The sequence below is a fragment of the Thunnus albacares genome, chromosome 7 (genome assembly GCF_914725855.1).
Source record: "Thunnus albacares chromosome 7, fThuAlb1.1, whole genome shotgun sequence".
In the NCBI taxonomy this organism is placed as follows: domain Eukaryota; kingdom Metazoa; phylum Chordata; class Actinopteri; order Scombriformes; family Scombridae; genus Thunnus; species Thunnus albacares.
The window spans coordinates 34,372,188-34,397,350 of NC_058112.1; the positions used below are offsets into that span (position 1 = coordinate 34,372,188).

The window sequence follows — 25,163 nt, forward strand, 5'->3', positions numbered from 1 at the left end:
GAAGAAAAAACAAAGTTCTGATACACAAATCTGTTTTCAGTTTTTGGACTTTTTCTCTAATCTTTGATTTTTGCTGAAATATTGGATCATTTGAACATTTATTGAAATGAAAGCATGTGAGAAGTTTAGAGGGAAAAATCAAAAGTAGCATCAAATGGAAAACTCAAGTAAAGTTCAAGTACGTCCAAATTGTACTGAAGTACAGTACTTGAGTTTTTGGATCATTACAGAAAATGTTTTTACAATGTTTACAAGTATCTTTACTCAAAACTTTGACACAAAGTGTGTGAGACAGTGTTTTTTTTGTTTTTTTTTAAAGATCCAGGTAGTTAAATTCTCATTAGGATAGAACATTTATAAAAAGTCAATAACTCCAAAACTAAACAAACTTAAGAGTCAGAATCAGAAGCATTAAACAGCAGATGGCAGCACAACAAAGGATTTTATTTTTATTTGCTTACAACCTGGTATTGTTTACCAACAACAAAAAAACATATTCAGACTTAAATTACTGTTAAAATTTTATTAATGTGAATCATAAAGATGCAGTTTCACCCCCCCCCCAAAAAAAAATCTCTTATTTCTAAAATATAACATTTCTACACTGATTACACTAAAGATCTGTTACAAAAACACTCCACATAAAATCAGACTGAATCATTTCCCAGACTGCCTGACTGCTCTTTTATCGATAACTCCGTCCAGGTGTTGTTCAGGTCAGTCAGACCGGTCAGGTGGACTCGGCCGGCGGCTGCTGGTCTCCGCTCTGGTCGGGACCGCCGGACGGAGCGTCCTCTCTGGACAGCAGGTTGTTTCTGCGGAGGTGGCAGGCCTGCTGGTAGGGGGGCCGGATGGGCGGCTGGGTGGGGGGGGTGTACTGGTACTGTTTACCAGCGTCCAGCTGAGGAAAGACAGTAAGAACTTATATACTGTCGGTAAACAGTCAGTAAACAGCCAGTGCAGTCAGAAAACAGTCAGTAAACAGTCAGTAAACAGCCAGTACAGTCAGCAAACAGTCAGCAAACAGTCAGTAAACAGTCAGTACAGTCAATAAACAGCCAGTACAGTCAGCAAACAGTCAGCAAACAGTCAGCAAACAGTCAGTAAACAGTCAGTAAACAGCCAGTACAGTCAGTAAACAGCCAGTAAACAGCCAGTAAACAGTCAGTAAACAGTCAATAAACAGCCAGTACAGTCAGCAAACAGTCAGTAAACAGTCAGTACAGTCAGTGAACAGTCAGTAAACAGTCAATAAACAGCCAGTACAGTCAGCAAACAGTCAGTAAACAGTCAGCAAACAGCCAGTACAGTCAGTAAACAGCCAGTAAACAGCCAGTAAACAGTCAGTAAACAGTCAATAAACAGCCAGTACAGTCAGCAAACAGTCAGTAAACAGTCAGTAAACAGCCAGTAAACAGTCAGTAAACAGTCAATAAACAGCCAGTACAGTCAGCAAACAGTCAGTAAACAGTCAGTAAACAGCCAGTACAGTCAGTAAACAGCCAGTAAACAGCCAGTAAACAGTTAGTAAACAGTCAATAAACAGCCAGTACAGTCAGTAAACAGCCAGTGCAGTCAGAAAACAGTCCGTAAACAGTCAATAAACAGCCAGTAAACAGTCAGTAAACAGTCAGTACAGTCAAATGGCCAGTACAGTCAGTGAACAGCCAGTAAAATCAGCAAACAGTCAGTACAGTCAGTAAACAGTGAATAAATAATCAGCAAACAGTCAGTACAGTCAGTAAACAGTCAGTAAACAGTCAGTAAAGTCAGCAAATAGTCAATAAACAATCAGTAAACAGTCAGTAAAGTCAGCAAATAGTCAATAAACAATCAGTAAACAGTCAGTAAACAGTAAACATTCAGTAGTCAGTAAACAGTCAGTACAGTCAGCAAACAGTCAGCAAACAGTCAGTAAACAGCCAGTAAACAGTCAAACAGCCAGTACAGTCAGTAAACAGCCAGTAAACAGTCAGTAAACAGCCAGTGCAGTCAGAAAACAGTCAGTACAGTCAATAAACAGTCAATAAACGGCCAGTACAGTCAGTGAACAGTCAGTAAAGTCAGCAAACAGTCAGTACAGTCAGTAAACAGTCAATAAATAATCAGCAGTCAGTACAGTCAGAAAACAGTCAGTAAACAGTCAGTAAAGTCAGCAAATAGTCAATAAACAATCAGTAAACAGTCAGTAAACAGTCAGTAAACAGTAAACATTCAGTACAGTCAGTAAACAGTCAGTACAGTCAGCAAACAGTCAGCAAACAGTCAGTAAACAGCCAGTAAACAGTCAAACAGCCAGTACAGTCAGTAAACAGCCAGTAAACAGCCAGTAAACAGTCAGTAAACAGCCAGTGCAGTCAGAAAACAGTCAGTAAACAGTCAGTACAGTCAGTAAACAGTCAATAAACAGCCAGTAAACAGTCAGTAAACAGTCAGTACAGTCAATAAACAGTCAATAAACGGCCAGTACAGTCAGTGAACAGTCAGTAAAGTCAGCAAACAGTCAGTACAGTCAGTAAACAGTCAATAAATAATCAGCAAACAGTCAGTAAACAGTAAACATTCAGTACAGTCAGTAAACAGTAAACATTCAGTACAGTCAGTAAACAGTAAACATTCAGTACAGTCAGTAAACAGTCAGTACAGTCAGCGAACAGTCAGTAAACATTCAGTACAGCCAGTAAACAGTCAGTGAACAGTCAGTAAACAGTCAGTAAGTGATTTTAGCCCTTTAACATGCAGATATTCCATTTAAAAACCTTAACATCTTATATTCCTTTATTCTATCCCATTAAAATTCATCATTACGGAGTAAATTAATGGAATTTAGGTTAAAAATGAGTGGATTCAGTTTCATAGTGAAGATAATTAGAGCAGCAGGTACAGTAGAGGATAAAACTTATATTACAGCTGTTCAAACACAAAAAAATGACTGAAGCAGATTTATAGTAGTTTATAATAGTTTTAAGGTTTCAGTTTGAGTGGGTGGATCAGGAGGTCCGGTCCTCACCTGCAGAGGGTAGGTTCTGTCTGAGTCGAAGGCACTGAGGTCACCACACGCCAGGAAAGGAACGATGACACGGTTCGGACCCTCTAACTGGTTAAAGTCCACATCTGAGGAACAGAGACCAGACTGAAGAGAGAACCAGGACCAGGACATACCCATCTATACTGGATTTATGACACTGAAACCAGTATGACTATTCAGAAATAAACTCTGTTTCCTCTGAGAGAAGAAATAACACACACAATCCTCTTACAGATGATAATTGATTGTTCAGTTCACAGTTTACAGTGATGGAAAGTAACTAAATACATTTACTCAAGTACTTAAGTACAGTTTAGAGGTACTTGTACTTTACTTGAGTATTTCCATGTGATGCTACTTTCTACATTTCAGAGGGAAATATTGTACTTTCTACTCCACTACATTTATTTGACAGCTTTAGTTACTTTTCAGATGAAGATTTGACACAATGGATAATATAACAAGCTTTTAAAATACAACACATTGTTAAAGATGAAACCAGTGGTTTCCAACCTTTTTGGCTTTTGACGTCTTACAAAAAGCAGTGTGTAGTCGGGGTCACATTTCACATGTCTATGAGTTGTTAACAGCTCCACCAAATAGTGATTTTTCCCTCTAAACTTCTCACATGCTTTCATTTCAATAAATGTTCAAATGATCCAATATTTCAGCAAAAATCAAAGATTAGAGAAAAAGTCCAAAAACTAGTATTTTTATCAATCAATCAATTTTTATCTATATAGCGCTAAATCACAACAGAAGTCATCTCAGGGCACTTTTCACATAGAGCAGGTCAAGACTGAACTCTTTAATTTACAGAGACCCAACAATCCCCCCATGAGCAGCACTTGGCGACAGCGGTAAGGAAGAACTCCCCTTTAACAGGAAGAGACCTCAAGCAGAACCCGGCTCTTGGTGGGCGGCCATCTGCTTTGACCGGTCGGGTTGAGAGAGAGAGAAGAGGGGGGGGGGGTGTTACACTATAACAAATAGAATTGGCTGTAAGGTTTGATGATTAGGCTTGAGTTGAAAATGGCTGCGACTCCTCCTCCTCGGCCAGTGTCTGGAGGAATGTGAGTATTAATATGACTGGGGGGAGTGGATTCATTTAGACTGACATGTTCTTCATGACACAGCCAGGTTTCAGTAAGACAATCAATCAATATGATGATCTGAGATTAAATCATTTACTAAAACAGCTTTAGATGACAGAGATCTAATGTTCAAGAGTCTACATTTAATTCTCCTACAGTTGCAGACGTGGTGTTAATTTTATATTTTTATGAATGACTCTTATTCTGTTTACTTTAGATTTAAGTGATTTAAGTGGTCGGGAGACAGACACAGTCTCCATGTGGTTTTGGGGACAGACGCAGTCTCTATGTGGTTTTGGGGACAGACACAGTCTCTATGTGGTTTTGGGGACAGACGCAGTCTCCATGTGGTTTTGGGGACAGACACAGTCTCTATGTGGTTTTGGGGACAGACACAGTCTCTATGTGGTTTTGGGATCAGACAGTCTATATGGTTTTGGGGACAGACGCAGTCTTTATGTGGTTTTGGGTGGGTAACTGCTCTAATGGAAGCGCAGAGAAGCGTGTAGGACTGCAGCTCTGCTTCCTGGTCTCAGCTCTGGGTTGTCATGGTTTTGGTCTACTAATAAACTCAGCCATATTTCTAGATATGAGAGCAGCTCCATCCAGAGTGGGATGTATGCCGTCTCTCCTAATCAGACCAGGTCTTCCCCAGAAAGTCTGCCAGTTATCTATGAAGCCCACATCGTTTGCTGGACGCTACCTCAACAGCCAGCGGTTGAATGATGACATGCAGCTATACATGACATCACTGGTCAGATTAGGCAGTGGTCCAGAGGAAACTACAGAGTCCCACATTGTCTTTGCATAGGTTCACACCGACTCAACATTAATTTTAGTGACCTGCGATTGGCGTAATCGGGAGTCGTTGCTGCCGACGTGAATAACAATCGTACCATATTTACGTTTATTCTTAGCCAGCAGTTTTAAATTTGACTCAATGTCGCCCGCTCTGGCCCCAGGAATACATTTAACTATAGCTGCTGGTGTCGCTAACTTCACGTTTCTGACTATGGAGCCGCCAATAATCACAGTTTGTTTCTCAGCAGGTGTGTTACTGAGGGGGGAGAACCTGTTAGAAACATGAACTGGTTGGTGGTGAACCGTGGGCTTCTGCTTAGGGCTATGCTTCCTTCGGACAGTCACCCAGCCGCCCTGGCTTCCCGGCTGCTCGGGAGCTACCGGGGGAGTGGGAGCTACGCTAGGTCGGCCCGCACCGGATACTAGGGGCTGGCTAACTATATTAGCTGCTGATTGTTTTTCCATGGTGCAGAGCCGCGCTTCCAATTCACTGAGCCTTTCCTCCAGTACTGCAAATAAACTACACTTATTACACTTACCACTATCACTAAAGGAGGCAGAGGAATAACTAAACATATGACACACCGGGCAAGAGAGAGCAGGAGAACGAGAGGGAGAGAGAGAAGCCATCGCTAACCGATTAGCTTAAGTTAGCTGCTAATGCTAGCTGCAGAGCTAAAGTAATTATTATATCTTTGCCTTTGAATTGTCCACTTTAAAAACAGAACAGGCAACAAAGTTAATAAGGATATTTACCGTAGGAGTGATCCAGCAGAGGGTTGGACATGTTGGGGACGTAACCTTCAGGAGGACAGTAATTCTGACACACCACGAACGCCTCTGCACACACACACACCACAGGTTCAGATGGAAATTAATGAGGTAAAATATGATTTAATTGATTTTTATTTGATTATTTTATCAAACATTCTGCAGTCTCCACTGAATAAACAGCGACTATGTGAGCTCGGGGGTGAGGTTTGTCTCCTCCACCTTTCGAGCTGTGTGATTGGTCGTCGGTGGCGGTGGCTCACCGATGCTGGAGTTCCTGCTGCTGCGAGGCTTGGCGCAGGTCACACCACTGAAGAAGATCTTCAGCTGAGAGTACAGCAGAGTCACGTCTTTACCTCTGAAGATCTGCGGCACACAGGACAACGAGGGGTTAATACAGTCTATAATTTACACTATTTACTGTTTTACACCGTGGTGATTATACAGAATGACATCATGTGTTTTCAGTACTATGATCTGGCTAAGTTTGATGGTCTGACTGCTTGTGTTTCTTGGTGAGTTCAGTGTTATTACTGACCTACTAGAATAATACCAGAATGATCCTTTAAAACAATATTAAACAGAGAAGTTTGTTTTGTTACATGAACAAAAAAGGCTTTTTGGAAAGAAAGTGACACTGAATCAAATATGTAAAGGGAGCCATCGGGGTTCAGAGACACAAAGACACAACAGGAAGCTGTACGTTTATCCAGATTCTTGGTATAAGCGTGAGACTTCCCTTCGTAAAAGGATAATTCCAGTTTATTTCAACCCGATGTGTTTCCCATAAACGTGGCTGTTGTGTCTCTATGTGTCATGGTAACTTTGATCCATTTTATAGATTCGGGGGAAGCTGCTGAGCCTCAGACAGCTGTCCAAATAAAATGATTTTGTCATGATCATGAACGTTTGTCTCTGAGTCGACCTGAAACGAGGACAACTGCCCGCAGCACATTATGGCTCGTTAAAGATCTAAGTTCGAGACAACTTGCACGTCAGTTTGTTCACATGTGTGAGAGAAAAGCAGTTTCAGATGACATAAAACTTTTTGTGCCTCCAAGGTTCCAAATTGTAAGAATAAAATGGTACACACTGGATGTTGTCACCAACACTAGAAGGCTCTCGAACGACCTGCCCGAGGAGTTCATCAGATTTATAAAGAAGTGTGTAAACATGGTTCAATCTCAGTCATTGTGGAAGTAGATGCACGTGCACGAGTCTCATTTCTACTCCCACAATTATCCATAAATGGATGAAGATGCCCTCTGTGATGGTCGCACTTGCAGCCACACAGCCATTTTGAAGTTTCTATCCCAGCTGGCACTCACACTTTGGTTTCTTTTACATTTGTAGTTAATTCTTTCCTCAGTTAGCTAATTTAATTACATTTCACATTACATACAAATAAATAACAACACACTGGATTTTGTTTCATACATCATACTCATTTTATTGTACAGTTTGGCAGTACATTAGTTTCTATTTGTAGCGCGCACATTTGGTTAACTTTTGTACAGTCATTAGTTTAAGTTCTAATTTTCCTTTTTTTGAGTTACCAGTGTTGGGGTGCTGCTCCTGGAGGACATCTGGCCAGGCCTGGGCAAAGGATGTGCACCAGGACATGGAATGGTTAAATACAGGAAGTGGCCAATTGGGTCATACCAAGTCCTGCCACCTCATAGGGGGGAACTGTTTATTTCAAGTTTAGTCATATCGTTTGTTTCTCTTTATTGAATGTTTAGTTGGGTATTTTTGGTTTAGTTGATTTAGTTGAGTTAACCTGTGTTGGGGGGGAATTCTGTTGTTTATTGCTTAGTTGGTTGTCATTTGTTAGTTACCCCTCTTCTGTTATGGTCTGATCAGCCAGTATATATGTTCCCCTTTGTGTTCATTTAGGAAGGTCTGTTAGTACGGTTAAGTTCACTTTAGTTGAGTTCTGTTTATTTGACCTCTTTTATGGGCCCTGAACTTTATTTACATAGTTTGTTATTTGTACCTTTTGTTCGCATTTTTTGGGTAAAATAAAAACCCTCTTTTTTGAAACCACCTGAGTCTCCTTTGTCTGCCAGCTCGGTCCCTTACACCCTCAATCAGCTGTTTACATATCAACATGCTGCCTGCTCCACCTGTCTGTTCACCTGTCAATGAGTGTGTTCACATGTGCACCAGTATCCTGGTTATGTGTTGCGCATTTAAACATCTTATCCTGGTTTCAGAAACCAGGATACTGTTGCCTGTGAACACCTGATCCAGGTGTCTTTACTGGTACAGAACATAATGGCTGAGATGGTGAGAAATAAAGACACAACTGCACACAGATGATTGTCATTATTTCTACATCCATCTACATCTATACAGACTGAATTATTAATAAAAAGAGTATTATCAGTAAATCATGTAGATAAAAGTCGGACTCACCTTGGCCACAAACGTCCCTCCAGGTTTCAGAACGTGTGTTGTGATGTTCAGCGCCTGAGAGACAAACATCTGTCAGTGTGACATCACAGACCGACATGTTGACACAAACACACCTCTGTACTCACAGCCAATAGGAGCTGAGCCTGGATGTACTCATCCACGTCATGGAGCCCGGTTACTATGGAAACAGAACAGGAAGCTGAATATAAACATCAGCAGGCCGACACAGAAGGCGATTTTTTTTTTCCTAAGATGGTGAAGTCATGACCCGCCCTTCGCTGCGTCTGATTGGCTTACCCTGATATGCTGACACTAACCCTAACCACTCTCCCTCCTCATGCCTAAACCCAACCAACCCAACCAACGAAGGCAACCAGTACTGGCCAATCAGAGGCAGAGTAGGGCCGGTCATGACTTTGCCATCCTAGAAAAAAAAATCTAGTATACAGGAGATGTCGTGAGGATAAGGTGAGGACAGACAGGAAGTGAGCGTCTCACCATCTGGAGCTCCGTCACACACCACCAGGTCGGCCGGCTGACCCTCAAAGTGACGGATTATCTCCTGAGCTGTCGACACCTGAGAGGAGGAAGACGACGCAGGTCATGTGACGCATCGCTGCACTGAGAGGAAGGACTGTTTCTGGAGATATTCTTCACAAGCTTTTTGTTTTGTTTTGTTTATTAAATTGCTGCAAAATGACTGAATGTGTAGCAGGTTTTCCAAAATCCACTAAATGTTGCACTAAAAGTCAAGAAATTACAATAAAAATATCAACAATATTCTTGTTATATCACCACAAACTGCAATAATTATTAGTTGCAGCTCTAATCACTTCCTGAGTAGCGCCCCAAACTTTAGTTCCAAGATTTCAGCAGAGAACAGTGGAAACAAAAGCAGAACAACCACAACGGTTCCGTTTCATGAAGTTCCTGCAGTTGAAAAAGCTCCCATCACAGTGACGTCATGTTTGTTCATCGTGTCCTCACCTTGGTGATGTCTCCCTGAATCTGAGTGACTCCTGGAAGAGGAGCCATGGCCTGCAGGTCCACCGCCACGATCTTCACCTCCTCACCGCCATCACCCTTCTCCTCCCGCCCTCTGAGAGGAAACACAAAACCATTAAGATCCGTTTCATGTCTGAAGCTACACATGTAAGTGAGATGCGGAGCTGCAGTTCTTTAACTTCAAATCTGATATTTTATCGTTTTAAAGGCTGCAACTCACAATTGTTTTCATTAATCTGCTGATTATTTTATTGAAAGTAGTGAAAAATGCACGTTATAATTTCTTAGAGCCGATGTTGGCGTCTGCAGATGTCGAGCTTTGTCCGATCAACAGTCTTAAATCCAAAGATATTCAGTTTACTATCATGTATGACGCATAAAAGATTCAAATCCTCACATTTCAGAGCAAATGTTTTATACTTTTCCTTCAAAAATGACAATTATGTGATTATCAAAACAGTTGCTGTTTAATTTTCTGTCAAATCGACTAATCGCTGCGGCTCTAATTGTTTTATAAAAATACTGTGAAATTGCAGCCACGCAGAGGATTTTCTGTCCAGGTGACTTAATGTTCCTGTAAATTAAATCAAAAACTGATGAAGGCAACCTGAGTTTCCGACTGAGGACCTGACTCCAGCTGCCGGGAGCTGCACACAGATCCACCGCTCTGTTCACACCTGAGAGAGAGAAAACCTTCATAAATACATTTTGACAAATCAGACATTTATGAAAAGACAGCAGAAGAAGACAAGCAGGGACAGAAGCATGAACGGATACTGAAGGAGCCTCCTGGGCAAACAGCCGAGGGCCCAACACATCAGCAGAGTCATGACTGTTACAGCTGGACAGAGACTCAGGAGTCTCAGGAGTCTCAGGTGTCTCAGGTGTCTCAGGAGTCTCAGGTGTCTCAGGGATCTCAGGTGTCTCAGGAGTCTCAGGAGTCTCAGGTGTCCTCTGCTTCTCACCTGTGAACAAGTTGAACTCGTGGTCGAGCTGCAGCAGCTTGAAGGCGCTCCTCGCTCTCCAGCCCTCCTCTTTGGCCAGACGGTAGTAAATGTCCCGCTTGTCTTTGGAGGAGCGACCCATCCTGACCTCTGACCTCTCTGTGATGGACAACACACACAGGACCAGTTACAGCAGACACATTTATACTGGTTTCCCTTCTTTCACTTAAATCACTGCTATGATGTGATTACAGGTTGATGCACAAATCTGTTTTCAGTTTTTGGACTTTTTCTCTAATCTTTGATTTTTGCTGAAATATTGGATCATTTGAACATTTATTGAAATGAAAGCATGTGAGAAGTTTAGAGGGAAAAATCACTATTTGGTGGAGCTGTTAACAACTCATAGACATGTGAAATGTGACCCCGACTACACACTGCTTTTTGTAAGACGTCAAAAGACAAAAAGGTTGGAAACCACTGGTTTCATCTTTAACAATGTGTTGTATTTTAAAAGCTTGTTATATTATCCATTGTGTCAAATCTTCATCTGAAAAGTAACTAAAGCTGTGAAAATAAATGTAGTGGAGTAGAAAGTACAATATTTCCCTCTGAAATGTAGAAAGTAGCATCACATGGAAATACTCAAGTAAAGTACAGGTACCTCAAACCCCAAACTCCATTTACAAAACCGCTTATTTTATAATTTCTTGTTTCCTGTAAAGCATCACCGTGATAAACGACAGTATGAACTCAAGTCAGGATTTTACACACGAGTCATGTTTGCTTTGTTCTGTTATAGCCGATTGGAAGAGAACCTCTTAATGAATGTAAAAACGTGTTAATTTATAATTTAATAACATCAGTATCGTGCTGGAGGCGGATAAACCAGAACTTGTACTTTTTAAACGGAGTCTGGCGTCCAGCGCACAAGAAGCAGTGTGTTTCTGTCTGAGCTCACTGCCTGATGGCAGCTCTGTTTCTGGCTTAAATATACATACAATCATCATAAATAATAACATCATGTCTCCTTTTAAAATCCTGTTTTACTCACAGCTGAAATGTGTTCACGTTTTGCTCTGAAGGACCCCTGCAGGAAGCTGTCCGTGAAGCGCCTGTTCAAAACAACGACGTCACAATAGAAATAAACGTCCATGAATAAACATTAAAGACTCCACTCAGAAACATGTTTATTATTGCTCCTTCAGTTGGATAGAGATGGCAACTTTAAGCTTTTAAAGATCTTTAAAGATCCCCTCCAGACATGTTTTAAGATCCATATAAAATACTTTGATTGATAATTTGTGTCTGATATGGTTTTTCCATCAAAAATGTTAAATTATCATTTAAAATTCTTTAAATTACATCTCCTCCTTCTCCCTTTTTCTCCATACTTTTATCTATATGTGCTTTGTTTTTATTAAACATATTACAGAACAAACAACTTAAAGCCAGGAGACACAAACACAAACAGCTGACCAACAAAACAGGGAACAGCATAAATAAATAAATAAATAAATAGAAAAAAAAGATTTTAAATAATTATACATTAACACAGATTTTTCAGAGGCGGTGTAAATAAAAGTTCAGTTTTCATAGCTTTAACTTTTTTGGAAGATTCAGTGTTCAGTTAAAACAAGCCTTGACTTATGAACCAAATGACCAGTTCAATAAATTAATGGATCTAAATCCACCAAACGAAGGCAACATGCAAGTTTTAGTCAAGATAACTTTTGGTGGTGTTAGAAGAACTGTTTGTATTTGTTGACTTTTTAAGGCAGCCCTGTCACTCATATTTAAGTTGAAACAACAAGTTATATGTTAGTAGAGTCAGTAGAGGCTGGTCCATAGAAGCAGAAGAGGTTGATCCTCCTCTATTTTTTGAGAGGCAAAAGGGAGATATATAAAAAATATAAAAAAGAATATTTGGTTGAAATAAACCATTACAAATCTCAGTATTATTTATAAAGTATTTTTCTCTCTTCTTTGGAAAAAAATCCATTATTGAAATTCTGGTTAAAATGCTTCAACAGCGACACCTGCGGGGCGGGAGGAGAAAGGGCAGTGTGTGTGAAGTGGTGGGGGGGCGGGCCGCAATTGGTGGAAGTGGAGTGGGGGACAGAGGAGGACGGGTGCCTGCTATCCTCCGCAGAGCGGGATCTCTTACATTGGACTTAATGTATTTCTTTTTTTTTCATGCTAATCTGTAATTGGCCATGACACGTAAAATGACACTCCAAGGGAGGCTGTCCTCTCTAACCAATCAACAACCAGAATGTAATATTGACATCGAGTTGGTCCAATGATAGTTTCCAGATTTCATCTTCACTTCTCTCCACTGTAAGGCAGAGTAGCAGCAGTAGATAGCTCCTTGCTTTAGCCAATGCAACAGCTGGCTTGTTGTAGCAGCCTGAAGGACTCTTTATACATCCATGGAAGGACTGTTAAGGACTGTTGTTAAGCTAATGGGAGAAATTATCTGGACTGTGCAGCGCATCAGCAGCAGGACACCGCCAGGGAGCGGCTGGAGAGAGAAGCAACCGGAGAAACAACCAGGAGAGTTAGCTTGTTTGTCATTGTTGCTAATGATATCAGACTGGTTAAGCAGCAGCCATAAAGTTCTGTTAACTAATATATAAGATGATCAACAGCTACAAATGGACATTATGACATGAATACTTCATCTCCATGATAGAAAGAAGAAGACATCAGATAACGTGAGTCAGATACAGCTTCTCTCTCTCTGTCTCTTTGGTCGCTAATATCATCTCTGATGGTTAAATGTCTCTCTGTGTGGCTGTTGTGTGAATTTATTTCCTTAACAAGAATGCAGCAGATATATATATATATATATATATATATATATATATATATATATATATATATATATATGTAATGTGTTGTGGGTAGTTTGCTTGTTGCTTGGTGTTACAGTGAGCTGTCTGGACTCACTCATTCATTCGTTTTTAATTGAGTGGTTGTTCAGTCACCTGTTGATGTTGTATGATTAGTGTGCAGGAGGTCTGGCTGTTTACTTCTGACAGTTACTTTAGTTCGTTTTTAAGCTGAGCCGTATATTGAGTAATTAGCTTAAAGTAACTAGAATAACAAGTGTTAACTAGTGGTGTAACTGATCATAGTTGATCCGTGACAACAAAGTAAACAAACTGCTGTAAGTACAAGTCATAGACAGACAGCGTGTCGCTAACAGGGATTTTGAAGAGCAACGATCAAACCAGCATCTAACGGGTCCGATGTGACATTTGAGTTGTTTACCTGCTGTTTGATGTGCTGCAGCTGAGCAGCTAATTAGCATCTAGCTGCTAACTGACGTTAGCGGTGAATGTTTGTTATCATCAAGTTTTGATGATGTGGACAGAGGCTGTTTCATTCACTGTTTAAAAGAGGAAGGTTTCATGCCTCATAATGCAATAACTGAGCATTATATATTTTATTTTATTTAAACATTGGACATCTTAAATGTTGTTTTCATTTAAGACCATGGGCAAAAGTTCCTTGCTGTTTCTGGCTGTAAGTGTGTCACAGAATAAATGGAAAACAAAGTTTTATTTATTTATTTAATGATCTGATCCGTGACTCAAATCCGTGATACGCCTGAACTGTGAGTTTTGTGTTCATGTTAACACCCCTAGTGTTAACATGTCAGCTTTGTAGACTATATTTTGTATGTCGTGAACATAGATCAGAGTGTGTAAGTCATGTATTTGATACGTGCATTAATACTTTCTGATGTGAACCTACACTTTTAGATCTGTGAATGTTTTTAGTGTTCAGTCTTTCTAGTATTCAGCACTGATCTGTTCCTGTATCACATTATAAGCTTTGTGGTACTTTATATATTTCTGTATACTAAGAAAATACACAGGAAACACGTGTAAATCATGTGATATCTTGTCTGTTTTTGATCAGAACATAAATTTGTTGTCACAATAGAACAATACTATAAATTAGAATTTCACTTTGTTGGTAAAATGACACATTTGATCCACTCCATGGCTAAAATGAGCTCTTCTTTGTTTAGAGACATTATGTATATGCTAAATGTCTTTAAAGACGCAGCATTTTCACCACTCAAGCAATTTGTTTTATTGGCATATAAAATTGCCCCCCACCCCTCCAATTTCACCAGGTGGGGGACAATGATATAGTTTGATGCGGTTTGTGTTAAGATTCCATGTTGGTTTTCCTCCTGTCCTCCCCACTGGTTACGGTGCATCCCAGTATGAAACTATAACAGGAGCTGTAACAATATCACGCTGAAGAAGAGCTCTGATCTTCTTCTTCTTTTGCGATGACAAACTCAAAAACAGATTTTATCCACTGCAGTTTCACAAGGGTCGGGAGAAACAACAGGAACATTAAAGTCAATGTCTCTCAGCAACAGAACTACTCCAGAGGGAATGGCATCAAATCAGTGGAAAACTCTTTATTGGAACAGCATAAGCAAAGAAACTCTGAATAGTTACTGTATATAACTGAACATGAAGCAGCTGGTCAACCAGCAAAATATTATCCTGAAACCAAATCTCCAAGAATAGAGACTTGTTTGTTCTTGTGAAGAATGTTCCTGTTGTTCCAAATGACAAAAGAGTGGAGAGAAAAATGATGTTTAAAGACGTGAGACCAAGAGAGTAACGTTTACCTGTGGAGATTTTTATAAAAAATCATAATTGCAGTTTAAGAGGAGCTTTAGACCAACTGATTTAAAAAACACAGGAGGGGAAGACATTCACAATAGAGTCTGAGTCATTTAGGAAGCGCTTCACACACACACACACACACACACACACACACACACACACACACACACACACACACACAGCTTCCAGTAAAAAACAGGAAGGGAGGAACCCTGGAAGTGAAAGTATGCAGTCAGACTCCATTTAAAAGTCAACAGAGCAGAAGAAGGAAAACAGTCTGAGGCAGGGTGAGTGTTAATATCAGGGCTGCAAATAATGATTACCGTCATTATTGATCAATTTGATGATTATTTTACTGATTAATTGTTTAGTTGATTAAACTGTGTCAGAAAAATATGAGATCACAGTGTTGACGTCTTCAAACGTTGTTTCCTTTGTTCTTTTCCTGGTTTCTGCGTCCTCACAGTGATGTAACGTGACACAGATGTTTATCTGAAGTGATGGCCTTTTGATGGCTGGAAAACACACATGGTTGTAGTTAAAGTCATGTAAACTAATAAGAAGCTACTAAGTTGAGAGGAAGGACTGGGTTTATTATACTGTGTATGTGTGTGTGTCTCCAGTGTTACTGGTTTACCTCTCAGACTCCAGAAGATGAAGGATTTGGAGGAAGAGGGGGACGGAGCAGAGTCTCTGATGTCCAGCTGTCTGTCTATGAAGAGTGATTGGTCTAAAGATGAACCTCTAAACTTCAGTAATGAACTTGGACCCTCAGACACAAAGTAAGAGACTGTTTCTACTGTAAACTGACCTGAAGATGATTCAGTGTTGAAATGTCATTTAAAAACAAACCCACACTCTACTACAACCATCTCCATCAGTTATTAGTGAGAGTCTGAAGATCTTCTGCAGCAGGTTTATCCATCTAAATATAAAGTGGCAGCTGATGTGTTTACCAGAAGTAATGATGTATGTAAAACATTTGTTGTTTCCAGAGGTCAGCAGCACAGACAGAGAGCAGAGTCTCTGATATCCAGCTGTCTGTCTATGAAGAGCGACTGGTCCAATGATCCTCCTCCACACTTCAGTAATGAACCTGGACCCTCAGACACAAAGTAAGAGACTGTTTCTACTGTGAAGTGACCTGAAGATGATTCAGTGAGACGGTTTCATTAAGGTTGTAGTGTAGATATGAAGGAAACACAGTGGAAAGAAATAATGAACTAGCTTCCATTCAGCTGTAATCTAGAACAGATCTTCATGTACATGTTAACCAGAGACAGAGACAGGGCTGCTATTGCTATTTGATTTTCCAGTCTAACAATCTAAAGTAGTAGCAGGTAACCCAGGGTGATATTTACTAAGGATTTAGTAACAAGTCACATTGTGTCTCCTTATTTACTAAAGGACCGCACCGGGGTTTTGTGCAGGTAAAATGGAAGAAAATGGAGTGTTTGGTCTCCTGCAATACAGAATGTGTTTTAACGTGTTCCTGTTCAAAGACACAAAATATGGGAGGAAGTAATGGAAATGTATACAAACAGCCTGCTGCAGCTGATTTATCACTGCAGACTGACCACTGCAGCAGAGGAAACTGAGTCTGACATTTAACAAATGTGTAAAACTGTTGTATCACACTCACACAGAGGGAGAGAGATTATAGCAGAAACAGTGAGAGAGAGAAACACAAATGAAAAGATGCATTATGAAGATATTTAGCAGAGCTCTCTGTTCAGCACCACAACACAAGACAAAAGAGCAGCAGTTTGTTATTTTTCTGTTTTGCTCAGTTGCCTCCTGCTTATTTTTCCAGACTTGTAATGTCTCATAGTAGCTTAAAGGAGCTCTGTGGAGTTTTCTTGTTAACAGACAAAAGTCATGTTTACATTGACTTACTGACCAAAACACATTGTGTGAATCCTTGTGGTCTAACAAATGTGTTGAATCAATTTCCCTCCTCATGAAACATTTGCAAAGCCAATTTTTGAAGCTAGTATTTTAAATCCTGCATTGTTTACATCCATGTTTACTAGTTTGCACTCTTCTCTTCCCTTGTAATTATAGTATATATTATTTTATTTAAATTGAATGTGTTGAAGCTCAGAGCCTGAAGAACAAAAAACTGTGTAACTGTCCAAATACTGACAGTCTGGACTGTTTATGGAGGGAAAGAGCTGCATCAACTTGTGAGCTGTCGGTTGGCCACCACTAATGTCTTGTGTCATAAAGAATGTGTTCATGTCCACAGAAAGAGGAAGAGGAGGGGTGTTTCTGTGGAGGAGCGGCTGTCCTGCTGTTCTTTGTGTCAGGACGTCCTGAAGGATCCAGTCTCTACCAGCTCTGGACACTGGTTCTGCAAACAGTGCATCACCTCATACTGGGACCAGTCTGCTCCATCAGGAGACTCCTCCTGTCCCCAGTGTGGAGAAAGATCCAGAACAAGACCTGGACTGCAGACAGACAGTCAGACCAGCACTGTACAAAGTAAGACTGAAGATCTGTCTGCTGATGTTATCATCTCTGAAAACAGGACAGGAATCTACCTCCTCTATCCTGCTGAAAATTAACACAGTCAGACATATTTCTTTTTAAATATACATTTTATTCTTCTCTTTCAGCAGAAAGTGGTCTGCAGGAGGTTTTAGATGAACATAAGATCAGTCTGAGGAGGACATGTGAATGTGTGACTGAAGGAACTGATGAAGCAGGAAGTGAAACCCTCCTCAACAGGATCTACACTGAGCTCTACATCACAGAGGGACAGAGTGAAGACGTTAATACCCAACATGAGGTGTGGCAGCTTGAAGCAGCTTCCAAGATGGAGACCCTCCATGACACTCCAATCAGGTGTCACGACATCTTTAAAGTCTTACCTGACCAACAGAAAGACATCAGAGTCGTTCTGACCAACGGCGTCGCTGGCGTTGGAAAAACCTTCTCAGTGCAGAAGTTCACTCTGGACTGGGCAGAGGGCTCGGAAAACCAAGATGTCAGTCTGGTGATTCCACTTTCGTTCAGGGAGCTGAACTTGATCAAAGATGAGCAGTACAGTCTCCTCATGCTGATCCATGATTTCCATCCAACATTACAGAAGGTCACAGCAGAGAAGCTCGCTGTCTGGAAAGTTTTGTTCATCTTTGACGGCCTGGATGAAAGCAGACTTTCACTGGATTTCAACAACAGGAAGGTCGTGTCTGATGTCACACAGAAGTCATCAGTCAACATGCTGTTGACAAACCTCTTCAAGGGGAAGCTGCTTCCCTCGGCTCTCGTCTGGATAACTTCCCGACCTGCAGCAGCCAATCAGATCCCTCCTACATGTGTTGACAGGGTAACAGAAGTACGAGGCTTCACTGACGCCCAGAAGGAGGAGTACTTCAGGAGGAGATTCAGTGATGAAGAGCTGTCCAGCACATCACACATCAAGACATCCAGGAGCCTCCACATCATGTGTCTCATCCCAGTCTTCTGCTGGATCACTGCTACAGTTCTGGAGCACATGTTGACTACAGACCAGAGAGGAGAGCTGCCCAAGACCCTGACTGACATGTACTCACACTTCCTGCTGGTTCAGACAAAGAGGAAGAAGCACAAGTATGATGAAGGACATGAGACGAGTCCACAGGAGCTGACGGAGGCTGACAGGGAACTTCTTCTGAAGCTGGGGAGGCTGGCGTTTGAACAACTGGAGAAAGGAAACATCATGTTCTACCAAGAAGACCTGAAGAAGTGTGGTCTTGATGTCACAGAGGCCTCGGTGTTATCAGGAGTTTGTACAGAGATCTTCAAAAGAGAGAGTGTGATCTTCCAGAAAACAGTCTACTGCTTTGTTCATCTGAGCGTTCAGGAGTTTCTGGCTGCAGTCTACATGTACCACTGTTACACCAGCAGGAACACAAAGGTACTGAAGGACTTCCTGGGAAAATACTACAGTTACTCATCTCTGGATGACTTCCTGAAGAGAGCCATGAAGAAATCTCTCAGAAGTGAAAATGGCCACCTGGACCTGTTTGTTCGCTTCCTTCATGGCCTCTCTCTGAAGTCCAACCAGAGTCTCTTAGGAGGCCTGCTGGGTCAGACAGAGAACAGTTCAGAAATCATCCAGAGAGCCATCAACAACCTGAAGGAGATGAACACTGAGGATATCTCTCCTGACAGAAGCATCAACATCTTCTACTGTCTGATGGAGATGAACGACCGCTCAGTACATCAGGAGATCCAAGAGTTCCTGAAGTCAGAGAACAGATCAGAGAAGAAACTCTCTGAGATCCACTGCTCAGCTCTGGCCTACATGCTGCAGATGTCAGAGGAGGTTCTGGATGAGTTGGACCTGATGAAGTACAACACATCAAAGGAGGGAAAACGGAGACTGATCCCAGCTGTGAGGAACTGCAGAAAGGCTCGGTAAGTCCAGATGTGATTATCAACATTATAAAGCTGCCATCAGTATTACAGTAAAGATTCACACATGCACACTATCAAAGTGTTAAACATGTGTTACAGCTGCTTGTTGCCAAAGTTATACATGAGTGGTGCTTCACTACAAGGAGTACCTGCAAGCACATTCACATGTGTCAAGATACCCTTATCACAAGGAAAACATATTTCTATTCACATTAATGTTTTTATTTTCATAGTGATGAGGATATCTTGACACACTGATTATGTCACTGGTCATTTTGATATAAATATCCTTCATTCCCTCCTGTGGGTATTTGTCTGAGGAAGACCTGTAATCAGTTGAAATGTTACCAGTAAATTTAAATGGAGCTGTGATTCCAGTGTGTGAGTTCTCCTTGTATCCCAGTTGAATAGATTTTGTATCCAGCACCTATCCCACTGAGGGTTTGTGGATGTGAACACGACGACTCTGACTTATAGTGCTTCACTTCAAATGTTCTTCAGATGTTCAAGTGCTATGAGAGCAAGAAAAACTTATTATTGTTGGTGTGTTTATACCTCACATTAGTAAACACAGTTATTCTGTTTATTTATAATGATTTTACAGTTTATTGTTCACCTTCTAGTTTTCTTCCTTTGGGTTTGATACAAATCCAGCAAAATATCTTCAGCTTTCAAGTTTCTGTTGAAAATGTTTAAAGAATCATTATTTCATCACAACAGTATTTTCCAGTGGACAGTACCTGCTGTACCTTTCTATAATGTGTCTGTTTATTTTATATACAGACACATACATGTAATATCAGTGATCTGCTGCAGCTACCAGCTTGTATGAAGCCTGAGAGGCGAAACCCAGGGATAAAAAGTCTGCAAAGCTCTTCCTGCTGATAATACTTAATTGCTGTGAGTGCACGGTGATAATTGAAGAGACTCAGTTTGAAGCTGCTCAGGTTTCATGAGCAAGACAATTTCATTTGAACTTTGTGGAGACACTCTGATATGATGGGTGCTTCTCATGACCTTATTTCATGTCTTCTCTCTCCTCGGGTGACCCGGAAATTGATCTGGAAATTGGTCTCATCATGAAGGATGTTTGAATTTGCTTATTTCTGTCTGGAGGAGAGAGGAGGCTGCCTGAAGGAGGGAGTAAACAGTACACAAGACCATCCTTCATCTTTTATCAAACTGACACAACCCTTTATTGGAAATCTGTAGTGATTAGACGCAGCAGCTGATCGGACTGATCTGATATTACATCACTAACATCTCAGTTTTATATCGAGACAAATAACAGAACCAACTCAGGTGTAATATCACTCCCAAGTTTAGATGTTTTGTTTTCTGATTCTCAGTCTATTTAACATTTTGGATTAAAATTTTCACTGTAGGTCTGATTAATAAAGGAAGCATAAAACAACTTTCATCATTCATTAGAAAGAGTATTATTTTTATATTCCTTCTACTAATTTAGCCTGTGTCATGGATGATATAGTCAGGGAGGGAAGGTGAGTCTGCTGTCTGTCAGCAGAAAACACATTTAATTAAATATCAGTTTCTATGAGGCTGAAAATCCCTGTGTGTCAGGTATGTTGTGAAGAGCAGAGCAGGTGGACCCAAACACAGGAGACTGCAGGCAACAGGAACTTGAAGAATAAATCTTTATCCAGAGGCGTGTTCCATCAAGCTGGCTAACGGGATAGCCTGGTTTATTTCGATAAGCCTCGATAATTTAAGTGAGTTCGTTCCATCACCGCGGCTTATATGAGTCCCAGCTCAGTAACCATGGTAACTTGGTCAGCAGAACTAGCTGCTCCGTGGCAGGTTAACGGTCAAACTTAATTCAGCTGCGTGTCAAAGAATGTCTGACGGACAGAAACAGACTCTCAAAAGACGGTTCCATCAAGAGTCTTTTCACACTCACAACCCTTTTATTTAAAAGCTCAGCATTTATAATTTAAGAAATAAAAGTGTGCCAGCGTTATTTTGAAGTTATTTATTTATTCATTCACTCATTTTGTTCAAGCTGTGAAGACAAAAAGAAAATTAAATGAAGTCCAAACTATGACCTTCTGCTGTGTTTAAATGTATACAGTATTAACTGCTTATAGTGATCACAGTTACAGTGATCAGCTGTTTATATGGTTCAAAAAGCTCTGAGACAGAATCATTCATATACAACATTTATGCTGTTTAAATAAGTCACCTATAGAAATAAAGTAGTCCACCTACAGTGATCATTTTGGGTCTCTTCATACATGACAACATGTGGAAAAACATTTTAAACCACGTAAATCTATTTTTGTACTTTACTCCCATGATAAGCGGCTGCTGCTGCGTGAACACTGACATCATGACAGAGACAGAAAGTCATTTTCTCTCAATGACAAACGTCGTCTCCTCAAACCTTATGACAATAAAGGGAGGGGGGGGATTTAAGTAAATTTCACCACTATCTTCGTCTATAATAAGGAACCTGCTGCTTCAAAAATGTGCACACTGCATTTGAAACAGCTGTACTTTATTTTGAAACAGTCATTAAAATTCAGTAACTTTATATTCATGTAGGCTAATAAATATACAAATGTCAATGAGATGGTATTCTACATGACAAATGTTACACCCGTCCCATGTAGCTATTTAGTTAGCAACTGTAACTCTAACAAGTGTTGTAGTACTATGGGCGGGGCCCTGGGTACGTTTACCTGTGGCTGGCTGTGCTAACCTGGCTGACATAAGTGAAATGACCAGCTTTAAAACTTTTTAACAAGACCATGAACTAGAAATATATGGCGGTGCCTCCACAGCAGGAATGTATAGTAGGAATCACCGATTTTAAATCCCACTAAGAATTATGTTTTTAAGTACTATTCCCAACTCACACCTTAATGAAATGTAAATACGACACACACACAATACTTTAAATGCAAATAATGAATTTAGTTAATGAAAACAAATATTTAAACCAATTAATAAAAATAAACAGGTATAAAAATATTATACAAAAATTAAATGCGTTTCCCTTTTTCTCTCAAACCTTTCTCAGAAGTTGTGACCTTTTTCTATCTTATCAATTTTGAAGCTCCGAACTAAACGGCCCACACTCACACGCACACACTCACTCTGCAACCAAAATAAAATAGTGTCCTTAAAACCAAAACAAAACGTTGCAGGCCTGAGTCGTTGCTCGGGAGCGTAGTGACCTAAAACAAATGGCCGCTTCACTTGCAAACACAAGCTGTCAAATAAAATAGCACATGCACTAGTTAATTGTTACTCACAAATCCCTGAGTTGAAACATGGGTGAAGGATGAGGAACGAGGCGATGCATGATGAGGGGAATGATTTGAACTGAGTTAGGTTACAGGCTGGCGGGCGACAACAGTCCAGACGAAGTGATAGCTGAGCGGGAGACATCTACTCTTCCAGAGAGTCAAAGGAGTGTTTCCAGAGGGGTGAACTACGAAGCAAGTTCAACATATCCAGGCTTTCTTTATGTGAGCTGGCTCGACAAACCCTAAACTCACAATTAGAGATAAGTGGTATCACGACGGTGGTTATGAACTTTCTTTGTTAACTCAGGCTTTCTGCTTCAGGCTCAGTGCGGGTCCCCATGAAAGGGGGCATTTGGCGCGTCATTTGACTCTTTTTCCACACAAAATAGACAGATCGCGTGTCGCCTACTTCAGTCAGGAGGGACAGGTCATTATAACAGAGAGCAATGAAGAATATAAATACATTATCACAGCAAAAAGCAACTCTGTTTCTGAACATAAGGCAAGAGAGGAATGCTGGCAGAAAATTGCTGATCGTGTAAATTTGTTAATTAAAAAATCAGGTAGTTGGTGAAATGGCGGCACTTTTTATCACTGATTTAAGCCGAAACTCGGAACATAACCTGCTCCGGACCAGGTTAGGTTTGCAGCATCAGTTACCATGGTGATCTAGCCAGGTTAAAAGAGAGCCACATTTGTGACATTGAAAACCCTGGCTTTAGGCTCAACATACCTCGCTAACCCACTAATCTCGCTTCGTAGTACACCCCTCTGGTCCTCAGTCTTCTGCAGGTTGCTATTATGTCCGTTAACCGTCGGTAAACTCTGCATCCACTGAAGTAATGAACATAAACAGTCTTCAACAGCGTATACAAACTTCACACAGCTCCTGTTTGTCGTCTGACTAGCCCATGGCTTTACTGTACGGGGTCTCCTCTGCCTCCCACCCCTCCACCTTTCCAATTGGCTGACAGGTCGGTCACAACCAGTGCAATTAACAAAATGTTAAGATTGACAACTTTAGGCCCTCTAGGGTTTGGTTGTGAGATAAACACGCTATTCTTATGTGTACAGCAAACAAACTACTTGAACTGCATGAACTTCACCCACACAATGACAAAGATTGATTCATCTGTCTATAACGTGTTTTTAATTCCCTAAGAACTGTATTTATCATTCAACTTAAGTGGTTTTTAATAGAATACTTTTTAAACATTTTAAAATTATTTATTCATCTATTTATTTACATATTTATTTTTCTAAAAGGAAACATTGAAGATCATTATGAGTGGCTTCTACTGTACTTATATCCTTCTCCAGTTTCCAGTTAATTTTTAACTTTCAGTGATGCTTGTAAATGGATCTTGGGAAAGAGAAAATATGTCAAATAGTATGGTAATGTTGGTAAGTTGGTTCTCTTAAGTTGACTACACCATAATTTTAATTATACATCTGATATTATCCAGTTTAGTGATGATATAACCACAGTCACTGATATGAATGCTCATTTATTAACAAATAAAGATAAAACCATGAATAGGGACAAGCGCTGCTCTTCACTTTCACCATGCAGGCTCATCAAGCTGAATGCAGGGATTGAAACGTCAACCTTCTAGTAACAAGTTCACTCCTCTAAACTTTAGGCCATCACTACCTGCCTACAGGTATGCATTTAATCTGTCATCAGTTTTGTGCCAAGTCATCTCCTTCACCTTGTTAATTGTAGCAATATTTCTCTTTCTGGTGAAAACTCCTTTATATTCTTTATATAGTTTCATCAGCAGGTTTGTTCTGCTGCTGAGAAGAACACCGCTCTAGTTTTCTCTTCTTTTTGCGACATAGTATCGTCTTTTTGACAATCGACTATTCTGGGCTGCTTATGTACTCTGTGGACGCGCACACTTCAAGCTTATTCCAGTCTGGATAGACTTAGCGTTGACTAGACACAGCTAAGCTGCGTTAGTGGAACGACTTGAGCCTCAAGTGAAAGTTGATGTTAATTCTAGCCAGACTTTTTCAAGTAAGTGTGGCTTTCTTTAGCCGCCTAAATATATTTTAGAAAAAGTTGCTGCCAGTAGAAATGTGCATTCAGTGTCTGAGCAGTTACAAACTGTTTGATGGATCTGTTCACAATATAACATGCAGATGTTTGTCAAACAGTTTATTTCAGGAGAAACATGCAGAGATATTTCACGTTGTCTTTTGTCATGTTGGAGGACATCACTACATCACTGTGCTGGCAGTAGTAACTGTACGCCATTATTCATTTTTTAGACAGTACATCACATTTAAACTCCAGCACATCAAAAGACACTGAAGAGCTGTTAACACCTGTAGACTGACAGCTGACGTCACTTCAGATGACGCCTGAAAGGAGAGGACGTCCAAAAACATGTTTCCTTGATTCTTCTTCCCTCACATCTTTTCCTGCATCTCTCCCTTGTATCTTAGGTGGGAGGGACTAAGACACAAGGATACGACTCAAGTGAGCAAAGCAAGGAGACATTTAAGACAAATAAGAAGCAATCACTGTGGACTTTATAGAAGCATAAATGCAACTCCATTTTCTTTGCCTTTGTCTGGAAGATGAAACCAAAACAGAGAATCCCATTAAAAAGTCTGCAGTGCAGCAGCAGAGAGAGTGAGGAGAGTTACTGAATAACTCAACTTTGATTTGAAGGCTAAATCACAACATGACACATTTACATTACTTTCATTTTCAGACGCTTTTGTCCAAAGTGACTTACATTTTTTTACATACACGTACA

The 25,163-nt window shown here is 40.4% G+C and overlaps 2 protein-coding genes across 24 annotated transcripts in view; one reads left to right on the forward strand and one right to left on the reverse strand.

The window, feature by feature from the left end:
• Positions 1-517: 517 nt before the first annotated feature.
• ftsj1 (FtsJ RNA 2'-O-methyltransferase 1) lies at positions 518-11,223 on the reverse strand. 2 transcript variants are annotated; one of them, XM_044355663.1, is made up of 11 exons: positions 10,963-11,080; positions 10,083-10,220; positions 9,725-9,794; positions 9,100-9,211; positions 8,611-8,689; positions 8,238-8,290; positions 8,113-8,166; positions 5,958-6,060; positions 5,680-5,763; positions 3,011-3,114; positions 518-901 (listed from the first exon to the last, which is right to left on the reverse strand). In XM_044355663.1, exons 1-11 carry the CDS (start codon positions 11,069-11,071, stop codon positions 731-733), a joined length of 1,077 nt encoding a protein of 358 aa, XP_044211598.1. In that variant the 5' UTR covers positions 11,072-11,080; the 3' UTR covers positions 518-730. The 2 variants fall into 2 exon arrangements, with proteins under 2 accessions (XP_044211598.1, XP_044211599.1); XM_044355664.1 differs by lacking the exon at positions 10,963-11,080 and adding an exon at positions 11,116-11,223 and having other exon boundaries at positions 519-901.
• Positions 11,224-15,213: 3,990 nt separating this feature from the next.
• LOC122985142 (NACHT, LRR and PYD domains-containing protein 12-like) overlaps positions 15,214-25,163 on the forward strand; it is a 97,539-nt gene continuing 87,589 nt past the window's right edge. For 9 of the 22 annotated variants that reach the window (XM_044355558.1, XM_044355560.1, XM_044355559.1 and 6 more), the window contains exons 1-4: positions 15,215-15,504; positions 15,718-15,837; positions 16,971-17,206; positions 17,341-19,126. In XM_044355558.1, coding sequence (XP_044211493.1) covers positions 15,377-15,504; positions 15,718-15,837; positions 16,971-17,206; positions 17,341-19,126 — 2,270 coding nt within the window. In that variant the 5' untranslated portion in view covers positions 15,215-15,376. Of the gene's footprint in view, positions 15,505-15,717; positions 15,838-16,970; positions 17,207-17,340; positions 19,127-25,163 lie in introns of all 22 variants that reach the window. The other 13 variants (XM_044355544.1, XM_044355551.1, XM_044355553.1 and 10 more) reach the window with 6 other exon arrangements.